Genomic DNA, 20874 nt, shown 5'->3' on the forward strand with positions numbered 1-20874 from the left:
TGGCCTCTGATTGGCCCGGGGGAGACCTCACGGCAATTTGGGTACATGGATATTCATGGCAACACTAGGAGGAAGAAGAACCTCATTCCTCCATTCATTCTACGCTACTGCGTACCCCAGTACGTGCCAGCGAGGCTCTGAAATGGTAACTATGGTCAACAACACCTGCAACCTATTGTTTCATGAACACCCTTCAGATAGGGACGACGTGGTGGGAGGAAACGGCATCGTCATCTTTGGACTAGAACAACCTTCTCTCTTCAGTCTATTATGGCATGTTGAAGTCCACCACCATCCGGCTGTTCGTGTTAGTGATTGCCTTACATCTCTGCGTCGTGTGGGTGCCGACTTACCCTGCAACTTGTCCATTCTTGAGCTTCTGAACGGCTTCGTTGAATTTGCTTAACCCCACCACCGTAGGTTCGAGACGCAGTTTGCCTGGACTAGGTTAGTCTCACCATTCCCAACCTCGGCCTTTTTCATGACCACCGACCTCTCTTCGCGAAGTCCAGTGTTTCCTCAATATCCGCGAGGCTGCTGACTAGAGTGCCCTTGATCGACTGATTCCGGAAAACAAGTGGGGTAGGATCCAGATCAATGTGGTATTTTCCATGGGGAGGAATTCCAATGCTGCGGTCGACGTCAGAGTCCCCATGATTCTTGATATCATAACACTCATCCTTACTTACCACATAATTTGTCCACCTCCACGGGCACCGAGATAGCCAAGGGCGATGGGGTAGGATTGTACCGCTGGGTCGCGGTTAGTAAATACCGTTCGACTTGGCCTCCCATTGGCCTGTAAACTCACCGGTCACAAAGACGGCATGCGCACCACCTCCTGTCAGTTCAAGAACATCCTTGACAGGGTCGCCTTCTTTGAAATCAACAAAGTGTTCGGCACCCAGGCTCTTGGACAGTGTCCTTCTCTCATCCCCCGTGTCCACTACGATTGGTCGGATTCCCATTGCCGCAGCCAATTGAACTCCTTGGATACCGACACCGCCTCCTCCTCCAGGGAAGACCGCCCATTGACCTGCCTTTAGGCCTGATTCCTTGATTGACGAGTAGATCGTGGAGGCGGAGCACATGACGGGACCGGCCACATAGTCGGAAACGCCCTGTAAACGTGTCAATGCGTCGGACGGTCGTCATAGTCTTCCGTGGCCACATACATCAGGAATTAGCTACATGATGGAAGGTTAGCCTGTCGGTGCTCCGGATTTGGTAAGAACCACTCACCGAAGTGTATCTCTCTGGCGAAACGACGTATTGCTTGTAAGAACCTGTGGGTATCAGCCAGGGTCTGGTGTGGGTTGGATCCTGCACACCATCACAGAAACAGCCAGTGAAGATCGCCTTTTGACAATATGTCTCCCTGCCCGTCTTGCAGTATTCGCAGGTGTGGCAGACGTCTTGGATTGGCTTGAAGCCAGCACGTTGACCCACTTTGTACGACTTGACTCTTTCGCCGACCTTGACAATGATGCCGGCTCCTTCATGGCCAGCACATTTGGTTCCCAGGTCGGACATCTTGGGCAGGTTCCAATCATTGAGCATAAAGTGGATGTCGCTGAGGCAGAGGCCTGTAGCATTGAGTTTGATCAGCACGTCGTCCGGTCCTGAAAAAAGATGATTAGCTCGAAGACTGTCCAGGTGCATGCAAAGTCAGGACGTACCAATCTCAGGCACCGGGACCTTCTCGACCTCGACATAGAAGTTGGGCCCTTCATCTTTCTGTCCGACGTGGTGAGAGACCTGATCAGTTCGTTGCTGCCATGATACTTACCACGACGGCGCCCCAGCACTCCTTGGGAATATCGAAAGTGGGAGGGAGATCAGACATTGGGAGACCGTTCACAAACCAAGACCAAAGGTACAGAATTAATAGTATCAGCACCACCAAATCAGACGGCGGACACACAGCCGAATGGAGGAGAAGATGAATTGGAGCGGAATCAAGAAGTTTTATTCGGATTGCCGGTCGATCACCCAGACACAAACATGTTTACTTCACGGCAACCCCAAGGGAAGGAGGGGTTGTCATCTAGTGACAAATAGGCTTCGAACAACATACTCGTTTTTGGGCATCCGAAGCTGGATTGTCTAAGAGTAGGGGTCGATGTCAATGCTTCTGACTCGGCATCTTGCAGTTCCCGAAGGGGACTGCCAGACGTCATGATTGGAAGAAGGTGGCCTCGGACCTCTGGGGATGCAACGAGACGAAAGATCAAGCGAGTCAGGGAATAGGGATGAAAGATGGAGAGAGGGGCGAATTGGGGGTTGACCGAGGCTAAATGGGAGTGTCTGCAGCCGGACCCACGTCAGGCATCGCAAGGCTGATCTCCCGAGTCTCGTACATGGGATCATTATTTCTGGGCGAATATAATCAACCAGTTGTCCGGGTGCAAGAGGTCGGATAATGAGAATTCAATAATCAATCAATCCGTGGTACTAATACAGACCGATTGTGTAGCAGCCGGAGCTCTTCCTAAGCCCAGTATGTCCAGTATGCCTCCAGCGTCGAAATGATTAGATTGAGCCTCTCTGATTTCATCCAATAATAACACAGGAGAAGAACCCTCCACTAGACCACCCACAGCTACCAAGTCACTGTTTCAATCATCATCTTCAATGGTGATTGTGTCTGGCCCGTGTTCCTCCCACTCCTTGGGCCGAAACGTCGCTTTGCCCAAGCTCCGTGGCTGGCGTCGGCTGGAACTTGGCCGCTAGAACTTAGCCTCTCATGACTCAACCTACCAATTCTCCAGGACATCGGCGGTTCCTTTATTCCTAGTGTTGTCATCTTTGATCCCGTATGGTCGGTATATTGCGCTTGAGTAATCTTTCGGAATATCAACGTTTCCAAGGTTCGAATTCTCAGGCTTTGGGCAATTACATACAAATGTTCGATCTTGGTCGCTTCATTTCTGTAGTCATCAACCGATGACGGGCCGTCAAGCTGCTTTGGAAATAAAGCTCATCTTCCAGGAGTGCTGATGACTACAGGAACATATCCATCCATAAGGAGGAATTGAAAACACCGAACGACAGTGGTCGGAGTCAATCTTGGTCAATTCAGGATGCGTGGTGTACGGTCCCTCAGCTGAGGCTTCGCTGATCAAGGACTTGGGGGACTGGAGATTTGTCGAGGCCTGACAGTCCCACGATGAACGAAGCATTCCTGAAGATATAAAATGAAGTCAGGAGTGAAAAATTGGGTCAGTGCGAAGATGAAGAACCGTTTGGAAACTAGGCCGGAGATGAATAAAGTCTAGATAGAGCGATATCGATGAGAAAACAGATACTAAGGACGAAAACCTCGGACAAGTCAAGAATGAAGTTGGCTCGAGGGGTTACTTTGTTGAAGAGCAGCAAACATCTTGATTGGACAAGAATACTGACCTTTTGCATACTTCGCACGAGCTAAGGGTGGACCTAGAGGACGACAAACACCAAACGGAAAGAAATTGAGGTGGCCGAATCTCTCATTTCCTATTCTGAATCATACAGAGGTTTTCTTCCTGACCGACAAGGATCAAGTCGAAAGTAGCTTCGCCATATGGGCAGATGTCGACATCAGAGTCGAGAAACCAATCAATACAAAGAAGTTGCGAGTTGTCGTCGCACGCGGTGTAATTTGATCATTTTCTGTTTTCCCTCACGGAGAGAAATATGAAAGAGCGGAAAGCCGATTGCGCCAATGGGCCATTAGAAAGAGTAGGGTTTCAATGAACCAGAAATTTGTCGGCCAACCTCGAGAGAAGTGGAGTTGTGCTGCTGTCAAAGCAGTAGACGGTTCCAGACACTCGCTGTTGTTATCCCACTGCCTGGTATACATTCTGTCCTACCTCACATCGTAGCTCCAAACCGTCGTCCTGCTGTCGTCGACTGCAACCTTTAGATGGCTTTGGGAGAACGGCTGTTGCTGTCGAGAGGTGTTAGATGCATGAGTCCTCTATGCGATAGAATGGAACTCAATTTCACACAAACACGCATGGACTTACCTGATCTCCACAATGTCATCGATATGATTACACATCGCCACAAACAGGTCGAAAAACAATTTGCCCCCGTTCTCCATTTCCATCTGCATGGTTCCACTCCTCTTAAAAGTCTTGCGACTTCGAATGATCAGAGCTAGGTAATGAGCGCGGAGTCGCGACTCGGTGTCCGGTGTGTGTTCATACGCATACCGAGCTGACCGCAAGATCACGTCGACTTGGATTCCGGACTGAAGCCCCTGTTTCCGGAGAGACAAACGCTTCAGCTCTTCCATGCCGTACTTCTCGGCAGCGCAGTACACCACGGTGTCCCTCAGAACATCGCCACCGGCGTCGGAAAGGTAGATTGTCGAGGCGCTATTTCCGCGACCACCATTTTTTAGGGCTTGCGCATCTTCGAGATCCCAAGTGTTTCGGCGCTTGTTGTGCAGCAAGCGTGGATAATAGTCACCCTTGTATAGAAACTCGAGGACGCAGGAAAGAATTTCGGGTTCTTCGTCGGGCAGTTCCACCCTCTTCGAGCCACCATCCAGGAAGTTTCCTTTCAAGGCAGCCGCAAAGTAAGGTGAATGACAGAGGACGTCTTCATGCGCAGCGAAAAGACGCTGCTCACGACCCACCACCAAAGTGACGATGGGACTCGTCAGTGTACTATATTGCGATCAATACATTGCTTGCGCAACCACCACCTCTTCCGCACCTCCCCAAAATGGAGTGTCAGGGTCGCCTACCTGGCCACTGGCGAGCCGCCGTCCACGGTGTCCTGCATCTTTCTCTTCACATGTTCGGGATATGTGGTCTTGATGGTCTTTGACTTGACGATGCGACCATCCTTGGTGTTGAACGATCGCTTGAACATCTCGTCCAAAGAGCGCATAGGAAGAATTGTCGAGTACAAAATCAGCGAACGAGTGGAGGAAGAAAGAGAGAAAGAGCGGCCGAAGAACCTATGGATGAGTAGTAGAGAGCGTGATAGGTTTTTCGATGAGGGTGACGCTTTTGAATTCACACAAGGACCATGTGATGTGGGAGAGCTGCGAAGTCCTCTGAATGACTTCCTCGCCTGCCAGCCTCATCCGGGGAGATGCCAACAGCCAAAGGAAATCACACGGGAGAACTTGACGGTTCGGGTCTCTTGCGAACAAAGATAGCCGAACACGTATCTGCTTTGCCTGCTCAGGTGCGTGAAGAGAGGGAGAGAAGGAGGGAACGGAGACAGGTTCCATATGGAATATATATCGCTGTCGCAGGCGGGCTGGAGGGCCTTGGCGAAGGCCACCAATGCTGGACGGGCCGCATTGTCGAATCATAATTGTTCGTTCAACGCCTATCTCCCGGCACTCCTGCAGCGGCAACGTTGTCCTCTGGTGAGTGAATCGAAGCACAGCCGGGGCCCGGGGTGAGGCGGAGCCAGGTGAAGAGCAAAAGGATGGGGTTTAGCTTGATGCATTATGCAGGTGCCCAACTTTGAATCATCAGCATCCATCATTCATTAATCACGGGATGTGGATGGTGACTGTTGACCGGGTCAGCTGACCGTGCCTCACTATCTGGATCTGTTCTGCTATTGGCTGTCTGGCACACGTCTGTCGACAGACGCGTCAAAGCAAGATTTGCCTGCGCTGAATGAATGACCGATGACCCGAAGAACTGAATAGTCAACCAAAGACTGGGCAGACACCGACGTCCGAGTTCCTGTGGTGTTTTCATGTGCGCACTCTCTCCCAAACCGCCAAAAGGCTCCGATAATACCCAATGCCGATTTAGACCCAATCGTGTATGCAAGCCGCCTTTCTTCTTTCCAAACCGAAGAATGTCCAATATCGATGCAACGTCAAGATGACGAGCCGCGCCTTTCGAGAAGCTCCTGGGACGGACGTGTCCGCAAGACCGATGTTGGATTCACTTGGAAATATGTGCGCATTCGGGACGTCCATCCGTTGGCACCAATGTTCTCCCGCTCGACCGCACCCGTTGGATCCATCATATGCTGTTCTTGAATCGCTTATTCTTTGTCCTTCCGTGCCTGAATGCGTTCAAGAATCTCAGGAGTTGGATCTGGGATGGATTCTGGAGTTGGCTTCGCGGTACCATCTATCAAGGCCTGGAATCGCTCTCGGCAAGCATTCTGGGAGAAATTGACAACTGGCTATATTGTAAAAGAAAGGAGTAAATAGTCAGCAACAAGGCGTCTGCCATGGAATGTGGAACCAACCCTCATGCTCTTCATGCCGTCGGCCACCATGCGCCATTTCTGATTTTCGATCTGTGTGGTGAGTCTTTGGACCTCAGTGTCGGCTTTGGCAATTGCTTGAAGCAAAATATCATCCTGACACAATTAATCTTCACGCATATTGCAGCACGTGTCATTACATACGTCGCCATCGTGCCAGTCGGTCAACTCGGCGTCTAGCAACTCATCTTGTCTCTTCTGCAGGGCCGTTTTCAAGCGTCTCCACCGAGTTCCAATGGTCTTGGGATTGTAGGTAGTACGACCAGCTTTGACGAGCGCTTCTGCAATATCCTTCTCCAGAAAACGGGCCTCCTTCATGCGAACAATCATCTCATCGTCAGAATCTAGATCGGCCGTAACCTTCTTCGCCATGGCAGGACGGCCACCCTTGATCTTCATGCGCTTAACCCACCTGGCTTTAGCTAGTGTATTTGCAGACTTGGACTTGCGACGCGACTTGGCCTTAGCCTTGACAGTCTAACGATGTGTTAGGAGCGGAGGGTAGCAAAGAGGCAAATGGGATATCACTGCCTCTGTAATGAAATCGTCATCGGCATCAGACTCGACATCCGCTGGAGCATCGCTGTCCTCATCCCAGGCTGTGCTGCCTTCAATACTAGGACCGCCGACAACGAAATTGGTTTCTGACCAGCGTTAGTTATGGCCTCGACGCAGGGATATGTCAAAGTGTTCCTCCTCATGATAAAGTAAGCGTTCCTGGCGGGAAATAGTTGGGATCGAGTGGTTGATGGGCGAAATACGGCAGGGGATGGTCACTCTGGTGCCAGACGACAGGAGGAGCGGGTTTCAAGGAGCGGTCATCAGGCATCGGATTTGGTATCATCTTTGGAGTACACCGATCGAATGGGCGAGAGGAATAGGTGGGGTCAAGGTTTCTATGGCGGGAATGGCGCGTGAGCATGAACAAGAAAATATTGCGAGGTCGAGATCGAGAATTGAGGAAGAAGAAATGGAAATATTTCTACGATGTTTAGAGGTGAGGCTGTAAGCTGATGGTGAAGGAAAGCAACTTGCTGGTGATAGCACAATAGAACACGGCCTTGTGCGTTTGCCTTGCGACGAGCGTATCGCTTCACGGTCGATATACGCATGTCTAATTCTTTCTCTGATCGGTTCCCAGTGGAAGCTTTCTGCGTGATTTGAGGAAGGGAAAGTTTTGACGGTACGGTCTGCTACTGTAGATCTCACGAGATGACATGTGATAGGATCTAGGACAACCCATCAAATTGACTTTTTACGTCCCTTCCATCGATCCAAGATGGAGGCTGCCGTTCTGATTGGCTTCGGCAACCTCGACAGGAATGTGGCAGGTGCCATCTTTCTCCCATGACGTCGTTGTGGCGCAAACCACCTTTCTTGTCGTATTGCCAGTCCCTGGCCACGTCCATGTGCTGGCACCAACTCTTCTAACACTTCGATAACCCCTTTATTCCTCAGCTTTCCATTTGCGCCTCGACTAAGGTTGTGATTCCAGAGTATTCGCCTTAGAAACCTTGAGGCACTGTTTCAATTCGACGTCACTATTGTGCCTGTTATGGCGATGGAATACATTGATTACATCAAGGCCAAAGCCCGCCTAGCCACGTCGCACAAGTCAGAGGTTCCAGTACTGTCGGAGGAAGATGAGCAGTTCTTGGATCACATTACATCTCAGGAGAGCCCTCTACCACTTCCAGCTCGGGATGGAGCACCCACCTCCGGCAAAGATGCTCAAATAGCCCTTATGGATGGCGCTCAGAATATTCCTCTGCCAGAGACGCCTGACGAAGTCACGGGGGAGCCTGAGATGATCCCTGACAGCGGCAAGGCCGAGACTGAGCACAGCAAGACCAAACCCAGGATCAGGTGGAGTTGGCTGCGACGCGACAGTCGGGATGTCAAGCGTGAAGGGCGCGAAGTCACAGCTGCCGGACTGGAGGATATCGCGCAGAACCTCAAGAGGGCTGAATTGGAAGATAGCGACGAGGTGAAACGGGCCAAGAGGGAGGAGGAAGACATGACCATTGTTCTCGAACGACTCAACCTTGCCGCGGTGAACAATCGAGTATTCTCGATCAGCGACGAGACACAAGAACTTCTGCAGAAATTCAATCTCGTCTTTAAGGATCTGATCCATGGCGTGCCGACGGCTTACGAAGACCTTGAGTCCCTCTTGACCAATGGTGACCGGCAACTACAGAAGACTTTCAATTCGCTGCCATCTTTCCTCCAGAAGCTCATTGAGAAGCTTCCCGAGAACGTGACCAAGGGATTTGCTCCTGAAATGATGGCAGCTGCGGCCGAGCGAGCGCAAAAGAGCGGGATCAATATGGACAATGCCGGAAAAACAGCAGCGGCCGCCTCCAAAATGGGATTCAAAACGCCGTCGCTCAAGGAACTAGTGGGGAAGCCCGCGGCAATCACGGGCATGTTGAGATCGATCATCACCTACTTGCGGGCTCGATTTCCCGCCTTTATGGGTATGAATGTGTTATGGTCACTGGCCATGTTTGGTAGGTGGCTTCCTTCAATGAACTCTCACTCACTCGATGGTTGGTCTTGCGGTCGCGACACGTCTAACGCTCATTGCAGTACTCTTGTTTGTCCTCTGGTATTGTCATAAACGTGGCCGAGAAGTCAGGCTGGAGAAAGAACGCCAGCTCACAGAAGAGGAAGTAGAAAAGCTGGATAAGGAATACCGAGCACAGCATCCAGATGAGGTGCCAACAGCGACAGCGGAAAAGGGGACCTCCACGAAGGAGGTTGCGAAATCAGTTGATCCGGCAATGGTTCCTCCTACGACGGTGCCACAATGAATCGAACGAATCTCCCCGGTCTTGAGGAGCTTTAGACTCTGTTGGTCCACGGACAACGAACCACGAGAACCCTACCTAGGTAAAAATGGATGGTAGGACTAGTGTCAGGGTAGGCGATGGAGTGTCTGTGCTCCTCTTGGGTTGTTTTCGAAGGTCGGGTCCCGTCGTGACCCCATACTAGCGCGCACTTGTGACGAGTGAAACTGGCCCACATTTGATGGGAAGGTGACATGATTGGTGGGTGACTCAAAAGGCACGTGATGATGTTCCGCTTCGAAATAATTTTTTTTTGGAGGGGGAGAGAAATTTTTGAGCCCTCTTTGGGCCTCTGGGTGAGTCAGGGACATTGTGTGGTAATGTGTCACCACATTCCTTGCAAGGAGGAGCGCGCCAATGATGGCTACCTTGATTACTCGAGAACGAAAAACCTAATTGCCATATACGGTTTGGTCCTAGAGGGTGAGCGAAGGCTGCTTTATCCTGAGCAATATACCCGGGGCCAAATCGGGCCCCCTAACAATCGGTTACACCTGCCTCTCGGTCAGGCATCCGTTTCAGACGGCGTCAGGGAACCTGGCAGATCCCTGCCCTTCAGGGTTGGGTTCTTTACTTTCCGTTAAATAACGGAAATTTACGCCTCGTTGATTTCAAGCGTAAAATTGGTAGATTTCACAAAATTTCACCTTTGGCGTCTTGGTGGCAAATTTTAGTGCAACATGGTCCTCCATCCACTCGCGCCATTTGATCCTTTTCCCGTGACCCTTTCGAGGCTGCCATTTTGACTGCCAATGAGAGCATCAGGATTCCTTGGGTTACCAAATTGACCAAAAGGAGTAAGTTGAAGTTGTTGTCCTGGATGTGAAGACTGTGATTGACGATGCTCTGCTGTCGCTGGTGTTGTAGAGCCTCCTGCAACCCCGGTAGAGGGTGATTTGGTGTTGTTTGCATCCAATTCGCCTCTTCTATCGCCCTCTCTGTCATTGCTGCTGTCAAGTCCTCGGCGGCGACGTCGTCGGCGTCTTCCTCCTCTTGCTCTTGTTGCGTCTGCTGTTGTTGCTCACGAGGTGCTTGTGTTGAATGCGGCTCTCACAGCGCAGGCACTCTGTGGAATAAATTTGGTGTGGCGTACATCTCGACGCGACGCGCGCCGGATAAACTGCGCTTCAATTGGCTCCTGTCCCCCGACGGAGAGAATTTTTCGAAAAGTAAGCAATGCTTTAGCAGGCAATTAGCGCGCACTGATGCCATCTTTTACTATGATACACGTGACAAAGTGCGACGCTAGTGAAAATTGGTAGGTTTTGGTGCTAGATAGTGTTCAAAAGGGGATGCTAGCGTAATTTACGAAGAAACTTTTACAATGCAAAATACGGGATTTTTGAGGGTTTATTACTGACATGGAGTAAATTTCAGAAATATACCAACCCTGCTGCCCTTACACTGCTGCCTAAAATTTCCTTGTTGAAGCGTAAGCTTCTAGGCTCCGACACCCCCCCGCCTAGGGATCCTTCGTGTTCACGTGACTCAACCCGTCGCTGATTGGCCGACGAAAGGCGCGTCCTCACGTGATCCCGCGCGTTGAAAGACGCGCCCACTTCCCTCTCGATGCGCCTCCAGGGTCATCCCGTCTCATTTCTCTCCTCGATCCTCCCCAGATGGAGACGAAGTGCTGCTCCAAGTGCGCCCATACGCGTATCCTCTCTTACTTTCTCAAAGATACCTCGACCGCCCCCGACAGCAAGGCCTTTCCCACCCGTATCGCCTGCCGCGACAAGTCCAGAAAGAGGAGGGCTCGACAAGCCGTCACGGTCGACGATCCCGTCCAAGAGGCGTGCGACACCGCTCATAGAAGCTTCGACATGTCTGGAGTTGCCTTCTCTCCTCGAATCTCATCCTCCTCCTCTCCTTCAACCTCATCCACCTTCGGTCCTCCCTCCCCTCACCAAGCGCGCTCCGACGCCCGTCCTACCTCGACCCGAACTGCCAGCCTCGGGCTTCCTCCCGGCCGAACAGTGGGCGTCGATCCAGCGTTTTCATGCGGCCATGGATCAGGTCAAGATGGAGACCTGTCGCCGCTGTCACGCACGGTGGTTCTCGATGGATGTGAAGAATGGGATCTGCCATGTCTGTTTCTTGGGGGATCAAGGCAGCACGACGACCCCCTTTCTCATGTCCGCCGAGAACGGGATGGACCCCGGAGAGCCGCCGGCTCATCTGCCCGCGCTGACCCAAGTCGAGGAGATTATTGTCGCCCGAGTGCTGAGGTGTGACGGTTCTAGGCCAGGTGATTATTCAGGTTCTAGATACAAGACGTAGCACGAAGAGAGTAATGCTAATCGCAACCCCGGGTTGCGATTAAAGGGTCATGAGACCTCTTCGCGCGTGATCTCGTGACGGAGGAAGAGTTGAGGAAGAATGCTGAGAGTGCCTTCGGCTAACTTTCCCAGCATTCACCATCCTCCACGTCCCGCACCGTGACACTGGGCCAAAATAAAAGGAACACTAGTGGTTCGAAACCCCCCTCCTATGGCCAGTGTATAACTAGCTCATAGATGGGGCGCCACAACCAGCGAAGGTTATCAGTCAGACAAGTTCAACTTAGGGAGTGAACCCCCCGGGTATCAGCAAGTGGACATCAACAATCACTTACGCTTATCCATCTAGGGCACCTAGGAAGCTCAATGGAGCCTAGGCCGGACAACCCTCTTACCTCACCTATGATTTAACACTAGTGAGGCCCCTCAATTCTATCGGTTCGACCAAAACCAGAGTGCTTGCACTCAGTTTCGTCCTTGATAGGTCAACCACGATTTGGTGTTCAATTGCGTCAATTTGGAGGAAAAGTCTGGGAGAGTAAATTATATACTTGAATTTCCGGTGGGATCACGTGATTTGACGCGTTGTGAGCAGCGCCAAGAATTGCCAAGATCCACGTGATTGATACAATCACGTGAGTAAATGGCTTGGCACCGTTGCAGCCACTGGTCCTTCGAACGCAGTGAGGCCTGGGGTTTTGGGGCTAGCCCCCATAAAGACAACTTCCGTAGAATAACAGCTACGCTTTTACCCGTGAATGTCGTATCCGCGGCCCCTACTAGGTATTTCTCTTCAAGGCAGCTGTCAGGAGTCACCTGACTCGGCACGTCCCAATTAGGACTAGCCTACTTTGGGCGTCCTACAACTGCATCTTCTGCGGTTTCCCCTCTCTCCCTCCTTGATAGCCCACATCAACAAAACGGATCCATTGAGGACTCAAACTACAAGCCATTGAGGCTTATTTTCAAGCCATCATGACCATTTTCCTTTCCATTCCACCCCTTCTTGACTTCGCTTTCGCACCGCCTCCCAACAGCAGCGCTAAATTTCCACGATACAAACCATGGACAGGTTCGGGAACCTCAGCTTCGGAACTGGGCTCCTTGCGAAAATATGTCATGCCATCACTCCTAGATTATACGGCCAGAATATGCCCCCGGTCTATCTACTCCAGGCCATATGGCTTGCGAAGTCTCCGTTAGGTGACCTAACACCTCCATTACTAGGCGCAGTGCCACCACTTCTCTTTCCTCATTCTATGTCTACAGGTGGAAGGTAGACGGGTCTATCGACCTAAAAGGCGAAGCCATTATGGCCAGGTATCAACTACGCCATTACGTGCGACACACATCAGACATCCACTGCCACCGCAGTCAGGAGGTATGGCGCTCTATTGCGGTCTATTTGTGTAAATTACTGCGGACTGATGATGCTTTCTAATGTCTATATAAGAACAGAATGATGATCAGCATGTTGTACTCCATCTTCGACTACTTTCCCTTTTAATTATCCATTGGCAATAGCAATCGATACAAGCTGATTCAGTCATATAAGACGAAGTACCATACTCCAACATGAGCTCTTGGACACCCAACCTAGCGGCTTGGGTGCTGGTGGTCGCCATTTTGTCGAAAAGTTCAACCGCAGCACCGCAGGCTGCATCTCTAGTCAATGCCTTGTCACCAGTCTCTGCATCAGGAACTTCACCAAGGTCTGCGGTGGTACGGCTTCCGCAAGCTCCTTCCCCTGACCTAGCAACCTCCGATGATGTGCCCTATCCAACCTTGCCAGCAAATTGGAATATTGTAAGTCTTCTCCAAATTCATGTCCGGCTGAATTGGATAGCTGTCTCAAGCTTCAAGGATGGTCTTGTTATGAGCATTTGGCTTGGGCATATTTGCCTCCCGTTGATGGCACACACCCCACACCATTTTGATCTATACAGGTTCTAACAGGGCTTTCAGACTGCCAATATCACCAACCTTCTCGGTACGCGTTTATACGGCTGGATAGGCTGTAGTCCGGACGATAGGACCAAGATCAGGGAGGCCTATGATGATTTTCATTTTCTCGCCGACCAGCCAGAGATCACTTCAGGGTTTACGGACGGTGTACTTAGGCCCGGGATTGATTGGACAGATCAAGCAGCAAAAGACTATTGGGGACCTACGACAGGAAAGAACAAGGTTTCAGACAATGACAGGAATGGAATCCAGAGTGAGCTCGTGGTCCCACAAAACTCGCTTCTGGAAGTACTTATATGATATAGCACTCTTCAACAACCTGCAACAAGTTTACCCAGGGAATGTCCCCTTCATATCACACTGGATCAAGGTCAAGCCCCCTTTCTGTCACTTCAATGTTTCCAACTCTGACACTCATCTTTAGGTCCACTGCAGCAGCACAACCAAATCCGATGGAGATCCTGATGATATCTGTCGCGACAGGGGAACCAGTGATCAATGCGCTAGGGGGTCGTGCACCCCTAGTCCCGATCCAGATGACCCCAGAATCTTCGCGTACTCCAACAACAATCAGCCGGGCGGGTATGATGACATGGTCTTCTGCCGACAATTTTTTTGCTTTACCAGATCTGGATACGGCCGTCGTCCCTGGTATTCGGAACGGTGACAAAAACTTGAACCAGTACGACAACCGAGCACGAGTGTTCTTCCATGAGATGACCCACCTCGACTATTTCACTAATCGTGCACCTCCACCAAGCACAGTAGGGCCCCCAGTTGACGATCTAAGGACAGTGTACAACAGCCGGGGAAGCAAGGTGGAGAGCCCCGTTTATGGTCCGCAACTGGCAAAGGTCTTAGCGAATTGGCATACAAATCGAGGTGCCTTCTACACGACAAGGAACGGTCCGTGGCACTCCACTCCATTGAGCATTATATCGGTCTAGCTAACGTGGAGCTAGCTGACAACTACGCTTGGTATGCTATGACCAAATACGTGTGGAAATTGTTGGGTCTTAACCCGTGAGTTCCAACCCACCTTCCTGCCTCATAGTGGCGTATTCTAACGTCAGCTTTTTCAAGGACCAATTACCCCGATGGACCTTCAGCTCGAAACATAAGACCGCTAGCAGCCCCGAAGAATCGCGACGCTCAGAAAGTTACTAGCTTAGACACTGACGAGCAACTTGATGAAACCGGCACGAACACAGATTCGCTGACGGCCGACGAGATAGCGGCGGTGAAAAGTTTTACCAACTGTGCGACTAGACAGGATTTTTTGGTTGTCCCACCTTGGGTCCTACACTGTCGACCGCCAGCGATGGGATTCTGTTCGATGAGACGGCAGCGCGAAGGTTGGGCAATGGAGGGATTGGAGCTCGTGTTTTGGATCTTTCGGGCGAAATCGTGCCTATGTATTGCCAGGTCGGCGTTCGACGATTTTTAAGGTTAGGGGCTGGTTTCATGTTGTATTCGGCGATTATACTCGATAATAGACTCGCAACCGACTTTATATCTGATAGGTCTTTCAATCGTTGTCTGGAATCTTAATTGCCTTGTTAGCTTCACATCCGGTGACTGGTACCTGTTGTATGGAGTAGGCAGGTATACAAAGTAGAGCGGATTTCCACATGGTACCTGGAAGTATCTCTTTTGTTAGAACTATCAAAAATGTACCTAGGTGTTTACTATAAATACGTAGCATGTATTACACTTGCTCCTCCTCGGACACCATCGCTTGTTGAAACGATATCGCTGCGAAATCTTGACTCCATCTAGGTAATTCTTATAGTGTACAAAGCCACAGCCCTAAGGCTGGGTGGGCATGAACCAATCAGGGTTCATGGCGCTTCTCCTGAGTTGGGTTAGATATCGTAAGCCTAGCTGTAATAGGCCAGTGTACTATGTCGCGGGTATCGAATTTACCTTGGCATATTCGCACCGTTTGCGTTATTAGCACCTGGTCTTTCGTACGCAGATCGTCGTCCTCTGCGCATCTGAACGACTTTACGCAGAACATTCTGTGCTCAGTTGCTGGCACGTTGATGCCTTCCAAAATCACCGTCCTCGTCTACGCTTGCCTCGTTGTCGCCATCACGGCTCTGCTTTGGATTGGTGAGCTTCTCTCACATCATGGCGCGGCCACTTTAGCTCATCTACCGGTAGTCTTCTATGACCCCATTTACTTCCGGGTTAATCGGATGCTATATCCTCACCTTGTGGCCCGGGGACGCAGCTGCTCTGTGACACGTCCTGATCCCCGTCTCAGGCCAGATCCACCACGCAGATCACTTCGTTTGCGGGAAAGAGAAGAAGCACTCTCACATGGAAAGTAAATAAAGCTGGGAGAGCGCCGAACCGGACTCTCTCAGCCTACGACAGCCCCAGAACCTGGAGGCTCTTGGAAAAAGGAAATGGTTTGAAGGAGGCAAAGATTCGCCACTAGGTTTCTTGGTATATGGTAAAACCTCCACTTTTAGACTTTATTGATATACCAGGGCGTATTTCCTTTGGCCAAATGCAGGGGGTTGAGATTAGGTACATCAAGGTATGCCTTGGCCAATCGACCATGGCGTGTACAGGGAGCCTGAGTTGATTCTTTTTGTTGCATTTCGATATCCTAAGATATCAAATCGCCTCGTGAAAGTCGGGGTTACATTGAGGTTCTCAACCTTGCCTGCTCCGTTCTCTTTCTGCGGCGGTACTAACCACCAAATTCGGCGAGATATTTTCCTGCAACCCGCGTTGAGCCGTAGTATTGCGAGGAATGGGCTCATTCCCCCGGGGGAACTGGGCCGTAAAGTCTTTCCACACTTGTTTGACGGATTTTGCCGAGGGCAGATCATCTTCTCCCTCACAGCCATCAAGGCCCCAGACGATTCCCTTGGTAAAGTGTTTGAGAGTTTTTAGATCGTAAGCATCTTTGACAGAGTCTTTGCGATTTTTAGTACAATAGCTGTAAATTCGTGGCGCGTACACAGTCAGCATGCGCAGAAGGAGGAGTCTGGGAGTGCTGGTGTAAAACATGACACCGGAAAACCATACTCAGCCCATAGATTTTTGGCATCTCTGTATCGTCTCTCTGTTCTATCTTCAAGGTGCTTATGGACAGGATTGCCATCGATCCCAGTCCTATCCAACTCCGAACCTCGTTCTACCCGGTCGAAGAAGCCTAATCGACCTTTCGCTATCGAGCTTAGAAGTAGCACAGCCGAGAGCAGATGAAGACTCGTTGGGCGAGTATATTAGAGAAGGGGGCTAGAACTGGGGATTCCGCAGCATCTCAACCGGGTCCTATCGTCTAAAGTTAACGAAAGTTGATGTTGTAATATTACCTACGTAGCGAATATGATACATACCAGTAAACCAGTAGGGGGAGGGACCCGAGAATAGCGGTGTGAGAGGATTTTCCCCCGCTAAGACCTGCAAAGTCCATGAGATCCATGCATCAGTACGTACCAGAGACAGCTAAACCGCAGGCTGCAGAACCTAACAGGCTACTCGGCGTTGGGCAAATGGGTACGCTCGCCGTAGTTCCACCGTGGGTACGTCGTACTCTTACCGTAACTTAATATTACTGCCTTCTTTTTTTTTTTTTTTTCCCTCACTTTCTTCCTCCTCTCTTGTAGTAAATATCCATAGTTCCAACCAATCCCCTACAATACAAGTCCACTGCAGCAAGAATTCAAATCACTCAGATACATATCGTTCGAGGATTCCATGTTGCTCATGGCCTCCGCTGCATTCTAGACGGCCGGGAGGCCCCTTCGGGGTCTCTCGTGCTCTTCTCACCTGCAGCTCCAGCAAATCCTCGTTCGATATCTACTCTTTCGAGGCTCTACCGCGTAGGAGCTCACCATCACTACTGTCCTCGAAATTGCTCTGTACACAACCCAACAAAGTACCTGACTGTCCTTTGCGACTGAAGGTGCTGTGGACCATTGGTTTTTTCCCATCTCTCGGACGATTCGTTCCGCCCGCCCTTTCCACTCTCTCTATACCAGTCCTTTTCTTCTACCAATTGACCTGAATTATTCTCAAGATTTGTTGGTGGGTTTCAATGTCTCGCCTCTACACACACAACTCTCAGGGCCGCCAGCCTATGCTGGGTTCCCCACCCAGATTGTCCAAGTCCAAAGAATATTCCCATGATACCTTCCACGGTCCCACGGGCAAGAAAAACAAGACTCATCGAAGACATGCCTTTACACACAAACTTGCTGGCAAACGGAAAAGAGCAGACAGATCAGCATCGGAAGAGGAGATTTCTTCCACCGCCGGGTCAGAAACAGCAGATGATGCGTCGGATGAAGATAGTGACGAGTCAGATGATGATGATGATGAAGACCTGCCAGCAGTCACAACCCCGTCTCGTTCTCGGAGTCTGAACGGGGCGGGGCCGAAACCTCAATCGACTCCCCGAGATAATGTTTCCATTGCTGGCAGTTTGGACAGCATGTTCGGTGAATATGAAGACTACTATGAGGACGACGAAGATCCCAATTTTTCACCCGAAGAAAACCGAAAACGCTTTGAGAGCAAAGTCTTTGCCGAGTCGGATAATGAGAATGATGACATTTATCAGGCTGTCGACGACATTAGTGACTTTGACGACGATTTGGATGACAACCGCATTGAAGAACATGAGTTGCTTGCAATGCTGTCCGAGGAAGACCATAGTGATGCAGACTTTCTCCTCAACCAAATCGACGGTCTTTCTGCCTATGGCTTTGGAGACGAGAGCGACGTCAGCATTCATCGCTTCCCATCGTCTCAAGCCAGTGACAGTACCGCTGAGACCGGACCAGAGAGGCGCGTACATTTTGCCGTTGAGGGCGATCGATCACTCTACATGCGCATGTCAGAGTCTCCTACCATTACTCGTGCCTTACTTCCCTCCGCACTACCGGATTCCGGATTTTCTAATCATGACGCCGAGAGACGAACCGGCGGTCTTGTCGACGATCTAGATGATTGTATGTTGCATTTGAATGTCTTCATGCTGCGATGACTAACCCGCTGCAGCCGATCTGACCGACGATTGTTTGCCGGAAGAAGCACTTCAAGGCACTCCCAATGGGCTTCAGCCGGAGAGAGACATCTCGCCGTCGGTCACGCCGCCATCGAAGAAAATGGCCAAGAAGCCAAATCGTCGCCGAGGCCCTCCTCGTGGTATCTTCATCGATGAAGGAGACAAGACATCTGGCATTCTCGATCGCTCCGGCAAAATCATTCTGATGACAAATCCTCATTTACTGGGAGAAGAGTTTGCTCGTCGGTATGGAGTGTCTCAAGCTTCCAGCCCTGATGTCGGCTTCGCCGAGCTGATTGAGGAGAGCGACATCGGTGAACGCGACTCCACTGACCTTGTCGGCGCCCCCAGCACAGACATTATGTTGGCGAGTCTTAATTCGGCCCTCAATGACCCCACCAACCTTGGACAAGCTGTCGGCCCTCTAGAAGTGTTCTACCCGGCCGACAGCCTCGTCTTGGGAGATTATGCCATTGATCCCGATGAATTGGAAGAGGATTTCCGTCCAGAGGAAGGACTTGGTGAAGACGTGATCAACCTCCATGATGTGATCCAGTTTGATGATGACACGGACGATAGTGATGCTCCAACGTCACCAATCTTCATGCCCCCTCCTTGTGAACTTTCCGGCATTGGAAATGTGAGCAATGAGTTTGCACATTTGAACAACAACAATGTGACAGCGTTTCGGCGTAACGCCGACCCGGCTTTTGCCGCGTTGAGCAATATGCCGTCATTCCGTGATACGGAACTCTTTGGTTCTCCATTTGCAACACCGGCACCTCGTCGCAAGCGGAAGAACCATGCTTCTCCATACACGTCCTCACATTACAAAGGAGTTACTCCGGTCCAGCGTATGTGGGATCCCAATCAACCCCAAACTCCTGACTCATCGACTCCGGCAAAGAGACGCAGGATAATGATTTAATGAGACATGATGACATGAAGACGGATTCGACATGCCACTGATTGGGCCACCTATCCGGGTGAGCGATGTATGCATCACGGATCGAACACACTGGCACTGATCTGCACACAGAATCGCTCCACCGTTTCGGCTTGTTGAGGAAGGGCTTTTCTTCTTTTGTGCTGTTTCATTTGGGAACTTAGAAAACTGAGGTCTCGTAGAACTGGGTAGATAGTTTGTTTCGTTTCAATATTTTGCTCGATATCTAATATTCCTCGGTATCTCGGATTTCTTGTTCTCTACAAGGTTGCTATCGTGGCCGGTGGTATGATGTCAATTGCTTCAATCGGAGTATGGGAGAAATGCGGGTCGACCACGTTTCCTCGTAACTTACCCAGTCACGCAGCCATAAACGATCCTTCCACACCCTCAGTTTTCACTTTTGCATTTGCAATAGAGACTATGAGGCAATGCAGTTTTAGTATGCTCATATAGCACAATACTCTGTCGTTACAATCCAGGTGTTTGCTACTCAAGATGGTCACTCGCTGAAATTTGTCGTCTCGCGGCTTGTCCAGGACAGCCTCTTTCGTCTCCCTCTCCCTATTGATCAGTGTCTGTCTCTGCGGAACACAAAGGATTCATTCGTTTGTTTACGCAAGCCGGCAAGAGATTATGGCGTGGTACTCGATTCTTCCGTCTCATTTGACCGTGTATGAAACATGGATTGTTCGCTTATTCGTAAGTCCATATACCATCCATCTCATTTTTGACCCTTCGGGGTATATCCTTCCCGGGTCTCCTCCTGACAGTATGTGTACAGCTGATTCTCGCCATCGCTAACATGGCGCCCTGGATCCTCGCTATCCTCTACGACATCCTCTACTACATCTGCCGGCGGATCTGGCACGAAGTCCCCATCTGGGGCGGCCGAGCGAGAGGAGAACGAAGACCTCGTGCTCCGAGTTTCCGGGATCGGACTCGACGCATGAGTTTCGCTAATATCGTTAGTGGGGGCAGTGTTCCGTCAACTCTAGCGTCGAATAATAGGGATCAGAATCGGGATCGGGAAGAGCAGAATACAGGTACAAGTCGAAGAAGGCAGGATACTGGTGCGATATCCTCAAGGAGGTCGCACATGAGCCATCATAAGACGTTAAGTGAGGAAAGTATACAAGAGGAGAAAGAGGAGGAATGATTGAAATGAATGAAGAATGCATGAATGGGCAATATCATCCCCGTGTACGCATCAGTCAGTCAGTCACGAATCCCGGGAGGTCTAGCAAAGGGACATGAGGTATGAGGATTCCAGTCCCATGGACTCAAAAGATATGATCGGGAAGTCCCATCTGCGACGGCACGCACAGACATGCAGATATTACGACTTGATGAATGTCATGAGAAGACGTGAAAACGCCCAAAAACGTATTTGCTCGATTCCGAAAAACTCGGGTACTTATGGTAGGCAAATATTCCTGCCAAAGTCCTTCCCTTGCTGCACGGTGGTCCTATCTTCAGACACCAAAAGTATTCCTCCTGCCACCGGGAACGAGACTTTTCCACCCAGCAGGGTTTCTCTTTTCCTCGTCCGGCTGTCCATAT

At 50.5% G+C, this 20874-nt stretch overlaps 7 protein-coding genes across 7 annotated transcripts; 4 read left to right on the forward strand and 3 right to left on the reverse strand.

Annotated features, from left to right (window-relative positions):
• Positions 1–268: 268 nt before the first annotated feature.
• Z518_06556 (uncharacterized protein) lies at positions 269–1846 on the reverse strand (the record flags this gene model as incomplete). Its single annotated transcript, XM_013414688.1, has 10 exons — positions 269–299; positions 354–438; positions 494–630; positions 690–753; positions 812–1121; positions 1176–1187; positions 1243–1286; positions 1332–1622; positions 1680–1737; positions 1790–1846. The coding sequence occupies 10 exons, from the start codon at positions 1844–1846 to the stop codon at positions 269–271; spliced, it is 1089 nt and encodes a 362-aa protein (XP_013270142.1).
• A 2157-nt stretch (positions 1847–4003) lies between these two features.
• Positions 4004–4863, reverse strand: Z518_06557 (uncharacterized protein; the record flags this gene model as incomplete). The annotated part of the gene is made up of 2 exons (XM_013414689.1): positions 4004–4655; positions 4736–4863. 2 exons carry the CDS (start codon positions 4861–4863, stop codon positions 4004–4006), a joined length of 780 nt encoding a protein of 259 aa, XP_013270143.1.
• A 1146-nt stretch (positions 4864–6009) lies between these two features.
• Z518_06558 (uncharacterized protein) lies at positions 6010–6609 on the reverse strand (the record flags this gene model as incomplete). The annotated part of the gene is made up of 3 exons (XM_013414690.1): positions 6010–6153; positions 6220–6333; positions 6382–6609. The coding sequence occupies 3 exons, from the start codon at positions 6607–6609 to the stop codon at positions 6010–6012; spliced, it is 486 nt and encodes a 161-aa protein (XP_013270144.1).
• Positions 6610–7792: 1183 nt separating this feature from the next.
• Z518_06559 (uncharacterized protein) lies at positions 7793–9053 on the forward strand (the record flags this gene model as incomplete). Its single annotated transcript, XM_013414691.1, has 2 exons — positions 7793–8750; positions 8830–9053. 2 exons carry the CDS (start codon positions 7793–7795, stop codon positions 9051–9053), a joined length of 1182 nt encoding a protein of 393 aa, XP_013270145.1.
• Positions 9054–12943: 3890 nt separating this feature from the next.
• On the forward strand, positions 12944–14500 carry Z518_06560 (uncharacterized protein; the record flags this gene model as incomplete). Its single annotated transcript, XM_013414692.1, has 6 exons — positions 12944–13174; positions 13334–13621; positions 13672–13703; positions 13758–14239; positions 14296–14356; positions 14407–14500. The coding sequence occupies 6 exons, from the start codon at positions 12944–12946 to the stop codon at positions 14498–14500; spliced, it is 1188 nt and encodes a 395-aa protein (XP_013270146.1).
• Positions 14501–17393: 2893 nt separating this feature from the next.
• Positions 17394–19293, forward strand: Z518_06561 (uncharacterized protein; the record flags this gene model as incomplete). Its single annotated transcript, XM_013414693.1, has 2 exons — positions 17394–18309; positions 18359–19293. The coding sequence occupies 2 exons, from the start codon at positions 17394–17396 to the stop codon at positions 19291–19293; spliced, it is 1851 nt and encodes a 616-aa protein (XP_013270147.1).
• Positions 19294–20116: 823 nt separating this feature from the next.
• Z518_06562 (uncharacterized protein) lies at positions 20117–20470 on the forward strand (the record flags this gene model as incomplete). The annotated part of the gene is made up of 1 exon (XM_013414694.1): positions 20117–20470. The coding sequence occupies one exon, from the start codon at positions 20117–20119 to the stop codon at positions 20468–20470; it is 354 nt and encodes a 117-aa protein (XP_013270148.1).
• Between the last annotated feature and the right edge of the window lie 404 nt (positions 20471–20874).

This window comes from Rhinocladiella mackenziei (genome assembly GCF_000835555.1).
Source record: "Rhinocladiella mackenziei CBS 650.93 unplaced genomic scaffold supercont1.5, whole genome shotgun sequence".
Classification (NCBI taxonomy): domain Eukaryota; kingdom Fungi; phylum Ascomycota; class Eurotiomycetes; order Chaetothyriales; family Herpotrichiellaceae; genus Rhinocladiella; species Rhinocladiella mackenziei.